The sequence below is a fragment of the Cetorhinus maximus genome, chromosome 11 (assembly GCF_964194155.1).
Source record: "Cetorhinus maximus chromosome 11, sCetMax3.hap1.1, whole genome shotgun sequence".
Taxonomy (NCBI): Eukaryota; Metazoa; Chordata; class Chondrichthyes; order Lamniformes; family Cetorhinidae; genus Cetorhinus; species Cetorhinus maximus.
The window spans coordinates 91,684,206-91,702,614 of NC_135889.1; the positions used below are offsets into that span (position 1 = coordinate 91,684,206).

The 18,409-nt window shown below is 39.4% G+C and overlaps 1 protein-coding gene across 2 annotated transcripts in view; it reads right to left on the reverse strand.

The window, feature by feature from the left end:
* zranb3 (zinc finger, RAN-binding domain containing 3) overlaps positions 1-18,409 on the reverse strand; it is a 118,942-nt gene that overhangs the window by 73,240 nt on the left and 27,293 nt on the right. Inside the window, exons 2-3 of one of the 2 annotated variants that reach the window (XM_078552430.1) lie at positions 17,678-17,860; positions 4,268-4,286 (exon numbers count right to left, since the gene is read on the reverse strand). In XM_078552430.1, coding sequence (XP_078408556.1) covers positions 4,268-4,286; positions 17,678-17,860 — 202 coding nt within the window. Of the gene's footprint in view, positions 1-4,267; positions 4,287-17,677; positions 17,861-18,409 lie in introns of those variants that run through there. The other variant, XM_078552431.1, reaches the window with a different exon arrangement.

Below are 18,409 nucleotides of genomic sequence, written 5' to 3' on the forward strand. Positions count from 1 at the left end.
GAGCATAAACACATGCATAGACTGATGGGGTGATTCCATGTCCTGGATTCTGTACAATTTCATGCAGTACTTTTTGTTTTGCTCCATTATTGCCAATACTAGCAGTTCAAAGTAGATACTGCTTACTTGTGTAAAAAGTGTTGCTGAATCCCTTGCTCAGTGTGAATATTGAGTCAAGAGCATTGAATGAAATGAAACAGCATTACAGTTTGAAAGATTAGGATTGTGTAACTATGTTGGCATCTGTAGCACTGTCTGGTTCCAAGAGCTACCTCCATACAATACTCTTGCCCCTTTTATATTCTACTTTGGGAACTGATCTCGAAGTTATACTGGGTTTGCTCCATCAGCAGAATTACAAACCCACACACACAAACACATAAGCTGCAATGCTGTGAATTCCTAGAATGACGAGGGGTGGGAGGAAGCTTGTGTGCAGCATGAGAAAAAACTTCTTCACACAGCAAGTAGTTAGGGTTTAGAATGCACTGCTTGGAAGTATAGTGGAGGCAGGTTCAATTGACGCATTCAAGAGGGCATTGGATGATTATTTAAATAGAAACAATGTGCAGGGTACGGGGAAAGGGCAGGAGATAGCCACTAAGTTAAAATGCTCAGTGAGCCATTGTAGGCACAATGGGCTGAATGGCGTCCTTCTACACCGTACAATTCGGTGATTCTGTGAACACCGGCATTGCCTGGTTGGGCCCAAAGACCTGTTTCTGATTCTCATATAATTCCTATCGAGTAACTTGTTCATTTTGAATTCATTTTGGGGAAATGAAACAAAAATGACAACAGTTAATGCGAGAAATATTATCAATGGAAACAGGAGCTGTGGGATGAGAAGAATAGTTCTTACCAGGACCTCTTGGGATGCTTACTAACTAAATAGCAACACTGGAAAATATTACCCCTTTAACCATGCCATTAAATGCTGCTTTGTTACAGAGTTACCCATATTATAGGTTACTGTAGATCGTGGCGTAGAAGTTGACCTTTGAAGCCTCGGAAAACACTTCCAAAAATGGGAGTCAGCTTACACACAGTATAAAAATGTGAACCACCGGTATTGGTCTGGGTGTAGGTGGATGCCACATTGGAATGCGAATAAAACATAACACTGGCAATTCATATTAAATCAATGTGACACGTTTAATTGAATGAATTATATCTACAAGGATTCCTTTAAACAATTAAAATGCTTGAAAAATAGCCAAATTCATCATCCTCAACATCCAGTGCAAAGAGTTCATCAAAGTCATTCCGAGTCACACTGGCTATGACATTATTGTAAGGATCTCACTCTGGCTCAGATTTGTGCTTTCAGTATCAGAATTATCCTTTCACAATATATCACCTTCCTTGCCATCCTCTGAATTGGATATTCTGCATTTTTCAAACGATCAGTTAACAGTTTGTACATTAATGGCATCCCATGATTTGATGATGATACCACAAACATCAAGTAGGCAGTATACAAACTTCCACATTTTTGAAGGTTTTTTTCTTGATCAACCATCCGTTGAATAGCTTGTTGAGGTACACATCCAAAGGCTGAACTATGGACATTAGATCCCTGTTTTAACTGCAATATGAGTGTTATTTTTTCACAGGTGCCGCTTGATCTCATCGATTATATGGGATCTGAACATGCCCCACAAAAATAAGCTGCGTTCTTTGCATAGGCCGCCGGGACACCTATTCCACACATTATTGATCCAGAATTATCAGCTTCCTGCGGTTTACCATTGACCAGAAACTGAACTGGACTAGCCATGTAAATACTGTAGCTGCGAAAGGTTGGAGGCTCAGGATCCTGCAGCAAGTAACTCTTCTCCTGACTCCCCAAAGCTTGTCCACCATCTACAAGGCACAAGTCAGGAGTGTGATGGAATACTCTCCACTTGTCTGGATGATTACAGCTCCAACAACGCTCAAGAGTCTCGACATCATCGAGGACAAAACAGCCCGCTTGATTGGCAACCCATCTACAAACATTCACTCCTTCCATCACTGATGAAGAGTGGCAGCAGCGTGTGCCATCTACAAGATGCACTAACCTCATGAAACTCACCAAGGCTCCTTAGGCAGCATCTTCCAAACCCAAGACATGTACCACCGAGAAGGACAAGGGCAGCAGACACATGGGAACAGCACCACCTACAAGTTTCCCTTCAAGCTACACACCATCCTGTCATGGAAATATATTGCCATTCCTGTATCACTGTAGCTGGATCAAAATCCTGGAACTTCCTCCCTACTAGCACTGTGGGTGTACCGACACCACATGGGACTGCAGCGGTTCAAGAAGGCAGCTCACCACCACATTCTCCAGGGCAATTAGGGACGGACACTAAATGCTTGCCTAACCAATGACACTCAGCCCATCCATCCAACCATTGTCATGGACATGCACAAAAGCTCCTGCAGGGAACTTGATTTTCGGCATGGCTTTACACTTGAAAATTACCATAGGCTTTAATTTTGTCCCATCAACCATGCAGGCTAGTACCACCATCAATCTTGTCTTCTCATGTCCTGTGGTTTCCACTAAAACTGTTTTCAAACCTTTCCACTCCACAATTCAGCTGCTGGGACATATTGAAATGCATGGCCATTTCACCCATGTTGCCGATGTGACATAATCGGTACTCATGATTTTGCCAATGTCTGATGTTGAATCATTGGAAACTGGTCATTTTGGCATCAAGGTCTTTTGGTAGTTCCTCAGGTGATCTTCAACTTCTTTTGAAAAACTAGACACTTTTGTTCCATAAAGCGGCAACACCAACTAGCTATTGCTCTGAAGTCTTTGCTGGACTCAGGGTTTGATTTGGCCAACTTAATTGCATACATACTTATGCACTTATTGCATTTCTGGCGATGATATAACCATTCTGACGATTTCCAAGGACCCAGTCCTGATCTCAAGATCAGGCCCGTGGCTGGTCCCTGTTCTGACGCTGCATTTGGTCTCAGGCATCTTCTTCAGTGCAGATTCCTCCTTCTTCCATTCACACATCAGTTTTTCACTTGCACTTAATTGCCTCGCTGCAGCACAGTTATTTGATGAATTAGCAAATGCCATGACTTTTAGTTCAAAATCAGCTTCGGACTTCAATCTTTTTGCTGGAGGACCTGTTTCTTTTCACTGTCCACCATGTGGTCTGCTCTGTTTGGGCATGTCTTATAACTCCCATGCATCTTCACGGGTCCCAGGCAACCCGTGTTGCCTGCTTGATCCCAAGTGCCAATTCCCATGCTGCTTGGAAAATAATACTCCAGTCAAAACTCCTGGTAACCCAAGCTTTTAGTTGCAGAATATGCATTTGTACTTTGTGCTGTCTCAATTCAGCTTGCCAGCAAATGGCCTGACAAAACCCTGGAGGGAGAAGCAAAAGTCCAGAATTGGTAGGCATGTTTACACGCTTAAATAATCAGGGAAGGGAAAGGAAGAGAGGCAATGGGCTGTAAAACCCAGGAAAGGATTGAGCTATTCACATGGCAAACTACAGCCAAGGCTTCTGGCAGATGACCAGGCCTTTGGGGGAAGAGGATAAAAATGGAAATAGGGCATTAAAGAGAACAGCTTGGGACATTGAGTTCTAACGCAAAATTTTTTTAACATTATTTTGGCTATTTGAAATTTCAATTACTGACAAAAATGATTGCCAAAAAGACTTGGATTTTTTTGAGCAATTTCATTGTTAAAAAGTAAGCTAGCCAAGCAAATCAAATTTGTATTAAGAGTGAATCCAAATGAGTAAACTGGCACATCAGCAAGAAGAAATTTTCTGGTGGAGGTGTAAATTTTGTGTTTGATAATTATGTGCAAAGAGCCTTGAATAAATTTATAAAATTAACGGATCACTGTACTGCAGGAAATGTGATAACATATTGCACTATTATTCTTATTACCATATTTTAGTGCATCTTCCATGGTGGTGTTCACAGTGAATTGCAGGATGCATTTCCATAACAATAGGGTGTTGTGCCCTGCAATGCACAACTATTATCGGGATTACTAATGATAGTGACTGAATGTTTTATTGTATAGGGTTTTGGATTAATAATCAATACTTAGATAATTTAATTCCATTACTCTGACCATTTTTCTGTATGTTCTTTACCTGTGTATTTAATTCTTTCCTTTTTCAAAATGCTGGAGCATAGACAACGTGGAGCAAACTGGAAGCAGGTATGTGATATTCATTTACAGCATTACAATTCTGCCTAAGGACTAAAGCTTAATGAATATTCTTACCTCATCAGCAATCATGCACCTAAAAAAAGAACAAAAAACAAACAGTAACAAGTGAAAGACCAATGCAGAGAACAGCTGTGTAAATATTCACAGGTCTCAATTTAGTACTGAATTTTTGATTTAGTTATCTTAAATAATTATCTTTTTTCCTAATTAACATTTAAAACAGTTACTTTTAGACCTAAATCATATTACAAGTCATTCTGTTAGAATATGTGAATCATTTTTCTCATATAGCAAAAAAACACACAATGTAATCCAGGCAGACATACTGTACTAGACCTAATTGACTTCAGCCAAAGCAACAGAGGGGACCACAAGACCCAACTATAACATGATTCTTTGAATGATACAAAATCTCCTGTAACTGCAAAATATCCAGGCTACACCAAATTATTAGAAATACATAGCTCAAAGCAAAAAAAACAAGTAAATTGTAAGGGCCGTAGTTAACTACTACTGACATAACGTCACTAAAGGAATCAGGAATATAGCGAGAAAATATTTCTCCAATCTCAGAATTAATTAACTTACTGAAAATATCAGTTTAGAATTTTTCTTTTCAATGCTCAACATCTGCAATGTTTTAACCAATCATTCTGAACATAACAAAAGCTCATAATAATGCAATATCTCCACTGAAATAGAAACAAACATTCTAAAGGAATATTGCTACCAACATAAATTTTGGAAAGGGAAGAATAAAAGAGGTAAATAAAAGCTTTGTCAAAGAGACAGGTCTTGATGAGGTTTTTAACAAAAGATGAAGGGCGAGGTGGAGAGGTTTAGGAAGAGAATTCTGAAACAACTGGGGAAGCAGGGGTGGAGGAGACTGCAGTGGAAGCATGAGGTAAGGCCATGGAAGGATTTACAGGTGAGGGCTAGGATTTTGAATTTCGTGTTTTGGGGGCCTGGAGCCAGTGAAGAATACCAACAACAGCGTTCATAGATAAGTGAGATTCCATGTGGTACAGATTTGAGCAAGTTGGAGTTTATAGGATATGGCGGTGGATGGCAGTCAAGACAAGCACAATAAAGCTCCTGTCTCGAGGCAAAACTCCAAGAACTGATGCTATCCCAACTGTAATCTACAAGGCTGAAGGTCAATGCCTGGTCAATAACTCTTTCAGTCTATGTGGGAGTAAGGAGCCATACTGCAAGAATACAAAGATGCCTTCATTGTCCACCTGTAGAACTGGGAATAAAAACACCAGACTTACGACAATCATAGAGGAATATCACTCCTCCCCATTTCTAGCAAAATCTTCACCAGAATCCTTCTGAACTGCTTAGTGCAACATCTCAATCAAGATCTGCTACCAGAGAGTCAGTGGGGTTTCAGAAAAAGTTGAGGAACCACTGATATGGTGATTGCATTAGACACCTCCAGGAGAAATGCCAAGAACAGAACATGGACCACTACACCATGTTTACTGACCTGACAAGGCCTTTGATGCTGTCAGCCATGAAGGCATTTAAAGGGAATGGAAAAATTTGGCTGCCATGAGAAATTTATCACAATTCAACAGTACCATAATGGCGTGCTTGCACATGTCCTAGATGGTGGCGAGTCTTGTGGCCCATTCTCAGTACTAATGGAGTTAAAACAGGGCTGTATGCTGGTGCCAACCCTCTTGAACACGTTTTTTTTTCTCCGCCATAATCTCCAACATCTTCCATAATGGTGATCCTGGTATCGAAATCAGATCTCGCATGGACAGGAACCTGCTAAATTTGAGCTAGATCTAGGCAAAGATCACTGTCTCCAAGGACATTGCTCACAATCTCCTGTTTGCTGATGAATGTGCACTAGCTGCTGATTCAGAGCTGGAAGGGATGGGATTAATTAATGATCTCATAGTGAAGGTGTCCCTAGGTAGCAGTGACCATAATACGATTGAACTTTACATTCAGTTTGAGGAGCAGAGTGGGTCCAAGACCATGTTTTTAAACTTAAATAAGGGCAATTATGAGGGCATGAAAGCAGAACTGGCTAAAGTGAAATGGCAAATTAGGTTAAGGGATAGGTCTATAGAGATGCAGTGGCAAACATTTAAGGGGATATTTCAGAATACACAGGATACAGTCCAACTAATAAGAAAAAAAGTCCAAGGAACAGACACACATCCGTGGTTAACTAAAAAGGTTAATGATAGTATCAAACTTAAAGAAAAAGCATATAATTGTGCAAAAGATAGGTGGAAGATCAGAAAATTGGATAGAATATAAGTAACAGCAAAGGATGACCAAAAGATTAATAAGGAGGGAAAAATTAGAGTACGAGAGAAAGCTAGCCAGAAACATAAAGACAGGTAGTAAGAGTTTATATAAATAATTTAAAAGGAAACTAGTTATCAAAGTGGGAATTGGTCCTATGGACAGTGAGGCTGGAGAATTGATAATGGAAAACAGAGAGATGGCAGATGAATTGAACAGGTATTTTACATCAGTCTTCACTATAGAGGATACAAGTAACATCCCAAGAGCAGCTATAAATCAGGAAATGGAAGAGGGGAAACTCAGGAAAATTACAATCACCAGAGAAGTGGTACTGAGTAAATTGCTGGAGCTGCAGGCTGACAAGTGCCCAAGTTCTGATGGACTTCATCCTAGGGTCTTAAAATAAGTGGCTAGGAGATAGTTGATGTATTGGTTTTAATTCTCCAAACCTGCCTAGATTCAGGGAAGGTCTCAATAGATTGGAAGATAGCAAATGTAACTCCACTATTCAAAGAGAGAGGGAGACAGAAAGCAGGAAACTACAGGCCAGTTAGCTTAACATCTGCCACAGAGAAAATGTTAGAAGCTATTATTAAATAAGTTATAGCAGAGCATTTAGCTAAGTTTAAGGTAATCAGGCAGAGTCAACATGGTTTTGTGAAAGGGAAATCATGTTCAACCAACCTATTGGAGTTCTTTGAGGAAGTAACCTATGCTGTGGATAAAGGGGAACCAGTGGATACTTAAGATTTCCAGAAGGCATTTGATAAAGTGCCACATCAGAGGTTATTGTGCAAAATAAAAGCTCATGGTATAGGGGGTAACGTATTGGCATGGTTAGAAGATTGGCTGGCTAACAGGACGCAGAGAGTAGGCATAAATGGGTCTTTTTCAGGTTGGCAAGATGTAATGAATGGTGTGCCACAGCGATCAGTGCTGGGACCTCAACAGTTTAAATTTTATATAAATGATTTGGATGAAGGGATGGATGGGATGGTTGCCAAATCTGCTGATGACACAAAGATAGGTAGGAAAGTAAATTGTGAAGAGGACATAAGGAGGCTATAAAAAGATATAGATAGGTTAAGTGAATGGGCAAAGACCTGGCAAATGGAGTCTAATGTGGGAAATGTGAAATTGTCCATTTCGGCAAGAAGAATAAAAGAGAAGCATATTATCTAAATGGTGAGAGATTGCAGAGCTCTGAGGTGCAGAGGGGTGTGAGTGTCTTGGTGCATGAATCGCAGAAGGCTAGTATGCAGACACAGCAAGTAATTAGGAAAACTAACAGAATGTTATCATTTATTGCGAGTGAGGTTGAATACAAAAGTAGAGAGATTATGCTTCAGTTACACAGAGCACTAGTGAGACCACATTTGGAGTACTGTGTACAGTACTGGCCACCTTATTTAAGGAAGGATGTAAAATATGTTGGAAGCAGTTCACAGAAGGTTTACTAGACTAATACCTGGGGTGGGTGGGTTGTCTTATGAGGAAAAGTTGAACAGGCTGGGCTTGTATCCACTGGGGTTTAGAAGAGTAAGAGGCAACCTTGACTGAAACATCTAAGATCCTGAGGGATCATGACAGGGTGGATGTGGAGAGAATGTTTCCTCGTGGGAGAATCTAGGACTCGGGGTCACTGTTTAAAAATAAGGGGTCGCCCATTTAAAACAGAGATGAGGTGAAATGTTTTCTCTCAGAGTCTTGAGTCTTTGGAACTCTCTTCCTGAAAAGGCAGTGGAAGCAGAGTATTTCAATATTTTTAAGGCAGAGCTTTATAGACACTTGATAAGCAAGGGGTGATAGGTTACTGGGGGGTAGGCTAGATACAGATTTGAGGTTGCTATCAGATCAGCCATGATCTTATTGAATGGCGATGCAAGCTCGAGGGGCCAAATGGCCTGCTCCTGCTCCTTATTCGTATGGACATACAATGTAGCATGGACTTGTTTCTGATGCATGTGTCAACTTTGGCTTTACGATCAGTGAGAAGAAAACTGAAGTAATGAACCAGCCTGCTCCAGGAGAACGCTCTCTTGAGCCCAAGGTTTCAGTCCATGGCCAGAAGCTGTCAGTAGTGGATAAATTCACTTATCTCAGTAACACATTCTCTTGCTGTCTATATTGATGACAAGACACATATAAGTATTGCCAAAGCAAGTGCAGCTTTCAACAGACTTCAAACATCAGTCTGGGAACAAAGGGGAGTAAGTCTGCCTACCAATATGAAAATCTGTACAGCAACAGATCTGCCAACTCCGCTCTACGCATGCGAGACTTGGACTGTGTACCAGCATCATGCTAAGAAGCTCAACCACTTTCACTTGAGCTGCTTTTGGAAGCTTCTGAAGATTAGATGGTAGGACAAAATACTCATTCGAGCTAGCATGCCAAGCATCCACACCATATTGAGATAATCATAACTGAGTTGGGCAGAAAAGGCAGTGACTTAGTGGTATTGTCACTGGACTAGCATTCTGGAGACTCAAGGTAATGCTCCGGGGACCAAGGTTTGAATCCCACCAACGCAGATAGTGAAATGTGAATTCAATAAAAATCTGGAATTAAAAATCTGATGATGACCATGAAACCATTGCCGATTGTTGTAAAAACCCATCTGGTTCACTCATGTCCTTTAGGGAAGGAAATCTGCTGTCCTTATCTGGTCTGGCCTACATGTGACTCCAGACCCTCAGCAATGCAGTTGACTCTTAAATGCCCTCTAAACAAGGGCAATTAGGGATGGGCAACAACTGTTGTCTTAGCTAGCGATGCCCACTGCTGCTCTATTTCTACGTTTGATAGCAAAACATTCCAGTTTATTTCCCCTAGTTCCATTTTCATCTCCTTAAAATCCTGCCTCTGAAATACCCTCTAAAGTGACCAGCCATGTATTTGCCTATATTCTATCAAGGAGAGACATTTGAGGCTTGTTATGAATACAACATGCTCCTTATTTGATGAAAAGTCTTATTTGAAAAAACCTGAAAAGTTAACTCTCACTCGCCACAGATGCTGCCTTAACCGGCTGAGTAGTTCCAGCATTTTGTTTTTATTTTATGCTCTCTATTTGGCCTGGCTTCACTCGCTATTGCTGTTAATTCCAACGGTTTCTAATCCATTTAGATTCCCTTTACAAAGGCATGGAGGTCTATATCTGAATGTCAATCATCCAACTGTAAAACATTGACTGAACTTTGTTTGATAATGTCATGTATGCAGGGATGCAAAACATGAGAATTAAATTTTTAGAAAAATCATATTTTAAATATTTAAAATTAAAACATCATTACTGTCTTCAAAGAAATTTTCAAACAATATCACACAAGTTCAGCATTAATTATTTTAAATATGTAATGCTTGCTGCTGACTTAAAGTTTGTTCAAGAAAATAGAGAAAGCCCAATCAGTGCTTAATTTTACTCTCCTGAAGTTGCTATTCTCTCCATCTATGCAAATTGTGGGACGAATGCCTGTGTTCTACTATAAGATGTACAAATTCAATTTAAACCCAAATCCAAAGGGTTCATATAGAATTACTTTCAATAATAATACATTATTTGCTGATGGCTGTAACCTCTTTGAGTATTGTTCTTTTCCTTAAGCAAAATCAAAATAACCTAGGACCAATGACAAGATGATGAAGCTAGGATTCAAATACATTCATTGTGAACTTTCAGTTAAAATTATTATGGTGATTGGAATGCTAACCAGTGATATTTGAAATATTAATTGTAATTTTGATTGGCAGCTGATGCTATATTCAGACCACAATAACAGTACATTCAGTACATGTTCTCAATGGAACATGCTGTGTAAAATAACACTTCAAATACTTTAACTGGAAGTATATCCTAGCTTGAGCCTCCTAATTTTCAAACTACTGTGAAGACTTGGTTTTGGTTGCTGTGGTAACCTATTTTTGCAACAGCACACAAAGGATGAGTTGGGCCTAAAATTACTCTTGGGTTGGCCCACAAAAGACTAAAGATATTGTGTCAGTATTTCTCTCAATCTTTGATTTTATTTTGTGGCTATGATAATTTAAAATGCAAAATAAAGTTATTTAATGAGATCAGAATTAATTGCAAACTAATCTTGCACTTCAAGCAAAAGAAGAAGGGTTTTGATTCTGTTGAAGTGCCATTGCTATGTTATGCTTGATGGCAATGGCAGTAACTTCTCCCATCCTACAATCTTAAATACGGTACAAATTAGCCAGTGTTGAATTCTTTGAATTGTCTGAAAGCTATATTGATAGTGGATTGAAAGAAGATCTATACAATCTATCTACATCAAAAATCTCGAACTCGCATGCACTTTCTATAATTTTCTATGTCCAAATTTTAACAGTTTTGCCTGTGTAAACTTGCAATACTGTAGTTTCATTCCCTGCCCATGGCGGCATTGTGATCCTTCTGTTTCCCATTGGCATGTGCAGGTTTCAGTAATGACACTAGATGTTAAATTTTTCTGTCCTCAAAAGCTGAATTCCTAGTTTCCCTGGTGGACTTGCTGGCCTTATCTTGTCTCCAATTCACTGGTTTTCAGACCCTGCTGCAAGGAAAGCCATTTTCTTGAAAAGGCAATCTTGCTTTTGAGATTCTTGTCTGTTCTAGCCAAATTCCTTTGCAGTTTGCTGGCATTCACACATTGCAACATGGAAACACTTTGACATTTTTAACAATAAATGTGCAGACACTTATAATCTAAATAAAATTCAAAATTATAGTCAGACAACTATTCAGTTGTTAAGCATTCAAACCATTTTTAGTACATATTAAAAATGAAATTGATCAATAAAATTAGGCTAGTACTAAATATATGGTGCTCATATTTGTAATTGTGCTTGCAAATTGACAAGAGGGTATGCAAAATTCTATGAAACAAGAAAACAGCTATTATCTATTTTCTATCATAGAACACCTTTTTTTTATTTGCTCATGGGATGTAGACATTGTTGGCAAGGCCAACATTTGTTGCACATCCCTAATTGCCTTGAGAAGGTGGTGGTGAGCCACCTTACTGAACCGCTGCAGTCCATCTGGTGCAGGTACCTTTAGTGCTACTGGGAAGCAAGTTCCAGGATTTTGATCCTGCACCAGTAAAGGAACAGAAATAAAGTTCTAAGGCAGGATGATGTGTTGCTTGGAGGGGAACTTTCAGGTGGTGGTGTTCCCATGTGCCTGCAGCCCTTGTCCTTCTAGGTGGTAGAGGTCACAGGTTTGGAAGATGCTGTCAAAGGAGCTTCGGTGAGTTGCTTCAGTGCATCTTGTATACACTGCTGCAACTGTCCATCGATGACTGAGGTAGTGGATGCTGAAGTTGGTGGATGGATGCCAATCAAGTGGGCTGCTTTGTCCTGGATGGTGTCAAGCCTTTTGAGTGCTGTTGGACCTGCACTCATCCAGGCAACTGGACAGTATTCCATCATACTCCTGAATTGCACCTTCTAGATGATGGATATTAAGGCCATCTGCCTTAAATGTCTTAGTTCCCAGGAAATTAATCCTAGTCCTACCTTTATCACTTGCAAGCTGCAGCTCCACATCTTTGCTCCAGCAAGTCAGAAGAATCCACATTTGAATACTTCTAAGCTCATGATTGACTTAGTCATCAATTGCAAAATCTGGCTCGGCCATATAAAACAATACTATGCCTGACTCATTTCATCCAAAATAGCCTATTAATCAAGGATCATGCTGGAAGACAAGAACAGCGGTTCTACATGATCAACTGCCCCCTGTCTGCTCATCTCAAATACTAAAGGAAAAGTGTTCATGCACCTCTTCATCTCAGCGATCAAGGCCAGCATGCAAATGCTTTCACTGTTTCCATCCTTTCCTCTGGTCCGCTGCTGCCTGTCTCTCAACCACTCCAGCCTTGGGCCCCGATCTTTTTGCAGTTTCTCGCCCAACGTCCTCCCTCCCCAGCCCTCTCAATGCACATTTTGTTCAGCAACCCACCTCCTAGTTGTTCAGTTCTCACTTCATTTCAAAGAGCTACTCAGCTCTTTATCTCAGCTGGTACATTTCCAATAATAGCTGGCTGGCATACAGTGGTATCCTTATCTCTAGCTCTGTCATTCTCTTCGAAAGTGCCATTATCAATTCCTCAAGGAAAAATCTATTCCCACAAAATACCACTCTTCTCCAACCTCCTTTTTATTTTCTAAAGCCCTTGAATGTTTCCAACATCATGTTCATTTATCCCAGATTTTCCTGTTCAAATCAAGCCAGGCGGGCTTCTTAAAACATCAGAAACACCCTGGCCAAAGCCATGAATGATATTCTATGTTACTGTGACTATGGTGCTTTATCTTTCCTGAGTCTTTGCTCAGCATTTGATCTGTCAAACCTTCTCCAATGTCTCTTCTATGCCATCAAGAGACTGCTCTTGCTTCATTCCATTTCTACTTAATGCAGCCAATGCATCATCAACATTCGGTTTCTCTTCCCTGCTACACACAAACCAAGTCCACCCAGGATCTATCCTCTGTTCCCTTTACAAACATTTTGCAATTCCAAACAGAAAGTGCAGCCAAAATTGATGTTTCTTCTAGACCAGATGTGGCTACCTTCAAAGAGGGAACCAAGCCAAGCTGAACTTTAAACACCATATCTTATTCTTTGTCAAGACTACATGTTTCTACCTCACAACAGTGCCTATCTCCAGCTCTATCTAGATTTGTTTCAGAAATCATTTTACATAGCTTTATCACTTTTCTTGTTCATTCTTCAAGGTGAAGATAGCCATATTCATCAAACAATTGCAGACTCCACAGGCATTTTAAAACTATTACAAATTTTCCTTACTGTATTGCTTCTGGGTCAAAGGTCGTCACAACAGAAGATAAACGGATCACTGAAAATAAAGCAGCCTAAAATACCAGAGAAGATAGTTGAGACAGGGTGATCGTAATTGTAGCAAACTCTGCTCAAGAAGGTAGATAGCCTTTCAGAGGGCATGTTGTTTACCTGAATTAGAGCATTGCACATTGAAGAAAAGCTGAAGGCTAGAAATACATACAGAAGGGGGAGAGCCACACGCAACAATATACAAAGTAAGAAATGTTAGTAGAATTCCTGCTAATCTTACTTAACTCTTTCATTTGCAATTTCAGTTAATTGGGACTTGAATGAATATATGTTGATGAAAAGGGTAAGAAGAGATACTGAAAAGAAAAAAAAGCAAGAGACACTTATGTAGATAATTTGCATTTCAGAATCAGCAATATTCTATTGGGAAAAAGACTAGGTGGCTTTAAAGTGTATGCAAGTAATACAAATTAAATATATTAAATTGTAAATAGTGCAGTTCAATTTTACCAAGTCCAAGTTAATAAAATCCAAATGTCAAACAGAAGTCAAAAAACATCACAATCTTATTGCTTCTTGATACTCCTGAGATATCCCCCACTGCTGTGAGTCAGCTTTCTAGCACATCCACAATATTTCATTTCCCCACCTACATACAAAGCCCTAACACTGCAGATCAAGGATTCCTTAGTCTCCACTTCAAAATGGATCTAGTTTTTTTCTTTTGGTCATAGCTCTTAAAAATAAATTACATGTCGATACATAAAGGTGTAGGATAGAGATCATTGTCTGCAAATATATAAATATTGCAAATCATAACCAGCTGTTGACATTTACTACACTATAGTGAAACACGAAAAATATTATTTTAGAGCATAAGTATGAACTCTGCACACATCGATTTATCTTTAAAACAACTTGCATTCATATATCATTTTAAATGCAAACTGAGTCCCAAGAGGCCCCACAAATATAGCAGGCATAATGAAAATAGATGCTGAGTCTGGAAGAAATATCCAAAGACTGGGCCTAACACATGGGTTTTGAGGAAGTTTAACAAAGTGGAGAGAAGGGAAGAGAGAAGTTTACGGAGCGAGATGCAAGCAGTAGAACCAAGTTTGCTGAATGCTGTACATCCACTGGTGGGAGGATACTCAGAAGGCCAAATTTGAAGGGCTGGAGGATTCAAAAGGGAATATAGTGAAGGAAAGCACAGGGCTGCTATCAAGCAATGCCTTTGAGTTATTTATAGGTAAGAATAATGATTTGAATTTAATGCATTATAGAGCAGAGAGTAAAGGATTGATTGAAATGCAAGGCAGGGTATGTGCAGCAGAATACTGAAAAGCAGACTATTCTTTTTAGATAATTAGTGTAAAAGTATACAACGACCAAGAGTTTCTTCTTTGGGCACAACAGGCGACCCAGGCACAAATTGCACTCAAACCTTCGTTAATTTTAACAAGCTTCGTTTGCTCAAGATTCCATTCAAACTCATTTGCATATTGCTGAACATAAAATCTTCCATGAACCAGCCCGATTGTGCAGCTCTACAGAATAAAGTTTAAAAAAAGGTTTGCATTAAAAATATTCCTCGACTACACTGAAGGTGGGTAATGTGCTGTTAGCTGAAAATTAATTTATCACAAAAAAAAGAGTTTTTATTCAGACTTTCTTGTTTACCACCCGTGACTAACCAGATTTTATGTGGCAGGTAGGAAATGTGCACGAGAAGATATTGCCTAGAGACCGACAGTTCATTTTTCAGGACCAAAGATTATTTCCCAAACCAAAATCATGGAAACTTAGATTCAAGAACAATGACCAACTTGAACTGCAAATGTTTGTCTTCCCCCCCCTCCCCAAGTGCTAACTCCTTCGCCTTGTTGCACGATGTAATCTTAGTTAATGGGTTTAAGACATGATTTCTGCCACCTCATATAGCCTTTTACCACCACGCAACTCTGCTCCTACATACATCTCGTGGTTATTGCCTCAGGCTCCCTGGGAAGCACTCTCAGGTCTGTCAAAAATACACTGGTATAGCTAATATACGAAAATATATTTTTCATAACCTTTATAATGCCTTACAAAAGATCATTTCCAAGAGTGCAAGAGCTTTTGGGAGTACGAAATGCAGCAAAAGATATTATATACTTACACATTAATTGCCTGAAAAGAACAGTTTGCTCCTCTCTATATGCCCACTCGAACGCAAACATTCTCAAATGAAATCACACTATTCTGTATTATTGCTAAACCCCATTTTTACCAATGAAAATTACTGCACGCTACACAAAATTGACTTATGGCAGGAATTTGCAATTTATTTTCCACGGGTACAAAGGGTTTCAAATTGATCTTTGGGTGTCTACAGTGCAAAAAAAAAAATTAAAGGAGATGCTGGTGTAGTGGTAATGTCACTGGACTAGTAATCCAGCCCAAGCTAATGCTCTGGGGAGATGGGTTCAACTAGGAGCTGGTGGAATTTAAATTCAACTAATAAATCTGGAATTGAAAACTATACTCAGTAGTGGTGACCACGAAACTACTGATTGTCATAAAAGCCCATCTGGTTCACTAATGTCCTTTAGGGAAGGAAATCTGCTGTCCGTACCTGGTCTGGCCTACATGTAACTCCAAACCCACAGCACTGTGGTTGACTCTTAAATGCCCTCTGAAACGGCCTAGTAAGTCACTCAGTTCAAGGGCAATTAGGGGCGGCCAATAAATGCTGGCATTGCTTGTGACACCCACATCCCATGAAACAGTAAGAAAAAAACAGCGGAATTTTAGACTGGTTCTAGCATTTGCAATGTTAGCTTACAAATCAGACGGTAGTTCACCTGTGGAATTCCCTTGTTAAACACTCCACCTCCTTTAAGGCCCTGCTTAAAACCCACCTCTCCAACCCCTCCTAAAATCTTCTTTTTGGCTGAAAATGCATTTTTTCCTTGTGATTCTGCAGTGCCTGGGATCTGTTTCTCTATGTTAAATGCAAGTTGCTGCTGTGGCATAATTGTGCCTCCATTCAGATGAAGTTGTGAATTGTCAGCTATATAACGCTGTGGGCTGGGATTCTGCCATTGTAATGACAGCGAGACTGTCAGTGTTCAGCATCATTACAATTGTGAAACTGGCAGCAACTTCTGGTATCTGGGCATGCACAGTTTAATGTGGAAATCCAGAACTTACTGTCAGTGATACCCTGTTCCTCCACATGGTGCACTGTTGATGTCCCTGCAGACAGCAGTCTTTAGAGGTCACTGAATTGATGAGAGTTTCCTTTAGTGGGCATATTAAAAATTTGCAAAAAGGTTCCACCCTGGTAATGAGGTGGAACTGCATTTTTACCAGCATACAAAGTCTTAATGACTGAACAATCTCTCTGGCCCTGGAAGACTAATTTTCTGTCAATTTTTCCATTCTGATAAAAGTTCCATATTTAATACAATTATTTTTTAAGCTTATGATATTTCAGCTTTTAATGAGTATGTCCCAATTTTATTTCATAAAATTTACAAAGCAAAATACTGAAAAAATAACCAGTGCATTTTATTTCTGGTTTGCCATCCGTGAGAATTCTTTATGTGATTGGCTGCTAACCCTGCTTGATGACATCACTATTGCTGAAGACCCCCTTGACTTGGCGCCAGATTCAAATTAATGTTGGGAAATGTGAAATTCACGCCAAAGACCATAGATGTTTGTGGGCAGTTTTCTTCCTGGTCAGTGGCAAGCACTGTCGCTTTGTCGCTGACCACAAAATCTTGGCTATTAAGTAACTTCAGCTAAGAGGAAGAAAATAACATCTGGATGCCCTGGCTCCTGGCAGTTTCAGACACATGGAATTGAAAAGTATAAACTGACATGCACTCGTAGGATAGTGACCTGGAACCAAATAGCCTTGTTGGGAGTCATGTGCACTTTTCCTTCATCAACAATATTTAGAATCAATTAAACATTGTTTTGACACAATCTAGAAGAAGTCTATAATTAATTATGCAGTACTTTCAGGGTTGCCAGGTTTAAAGACGTCATCTTCCAGTATTCTCTGCCCCAGTAAAAGCAAGTGTCCTACATCTGTCACACATCAGATTCACACTTGGCTATAAAAGTGAAACAAGCTTTAAAGAATACACTCCCACTGACCTAGGGCTTTAAATTTACAAGCAAATTCCTCACCTCCATTCAATCCCAGCTATTATTACCTGAATTTCTAAAGAATGTATAAGGCATGGCCTTTAAGCGGCAGGTAACATTAGCTGATAAACATCAAGTATGATCCAAACCCCTATGTACAATACCATGGGAGATCAGCAATTAAAAGGCTTATGATCACAATTCCAAAATGAGAACGGTTTGCTTACCTGCCATTTCTCTCAATGGCAAACTTGATTCCTTCTTTTTGGAAAGGAAGCAATCTCTGATTAAGCTTTTCAGGCAGTGTCAACAGCATGGTATCAAATTCATCTTCCGAGCATTTGTCCTCAGAGAATAAAGAGGGAAGGCGTTGCTGGATCTGCTGGACTTTTTTCATGGCTTCTTCAACTCTATTTAAAAATTTTTAGAATATAGGTTAAGCCTTGCAATTGACATTTTGCTTAAAAAAAATTAATTACAGATTACAAAGAGAACTTTAACTCTTCTCATGCTGAAGATTAAACTTACTACCAAATAAAGCAGTTAGTGCAAACAAACATTAACTTCCAGAAAGTAAATTTTTAATTTATTTGCAGGACCAGATTGTAATCTCAGAACTCAAAATTAATTCAAATACTGATATTTGCCACAGTCTGACTTTTGGTATGATCCTTTTGGGCGGATCATGGCACCTTTGATTATTTTTCTGGGGAACAAAGAAACAGTTGTAAAATAAATAAAACAGAGAAAGCTGTTTTAATCTGACCTAAAAACAATAGAATATTATTCAACCCTACCTGATTACATGATATAGATAATTCAAACAGCTTTTGACTTACAGCACCATGAAGCATTTGATCATCCATTACTATACTTAGCACGAGTCCTTCACTTGCTTTCATATGAAAAAGTTAATTGATACATCAGGTGAAGATATCTGCTATGCAAAATCATAGATG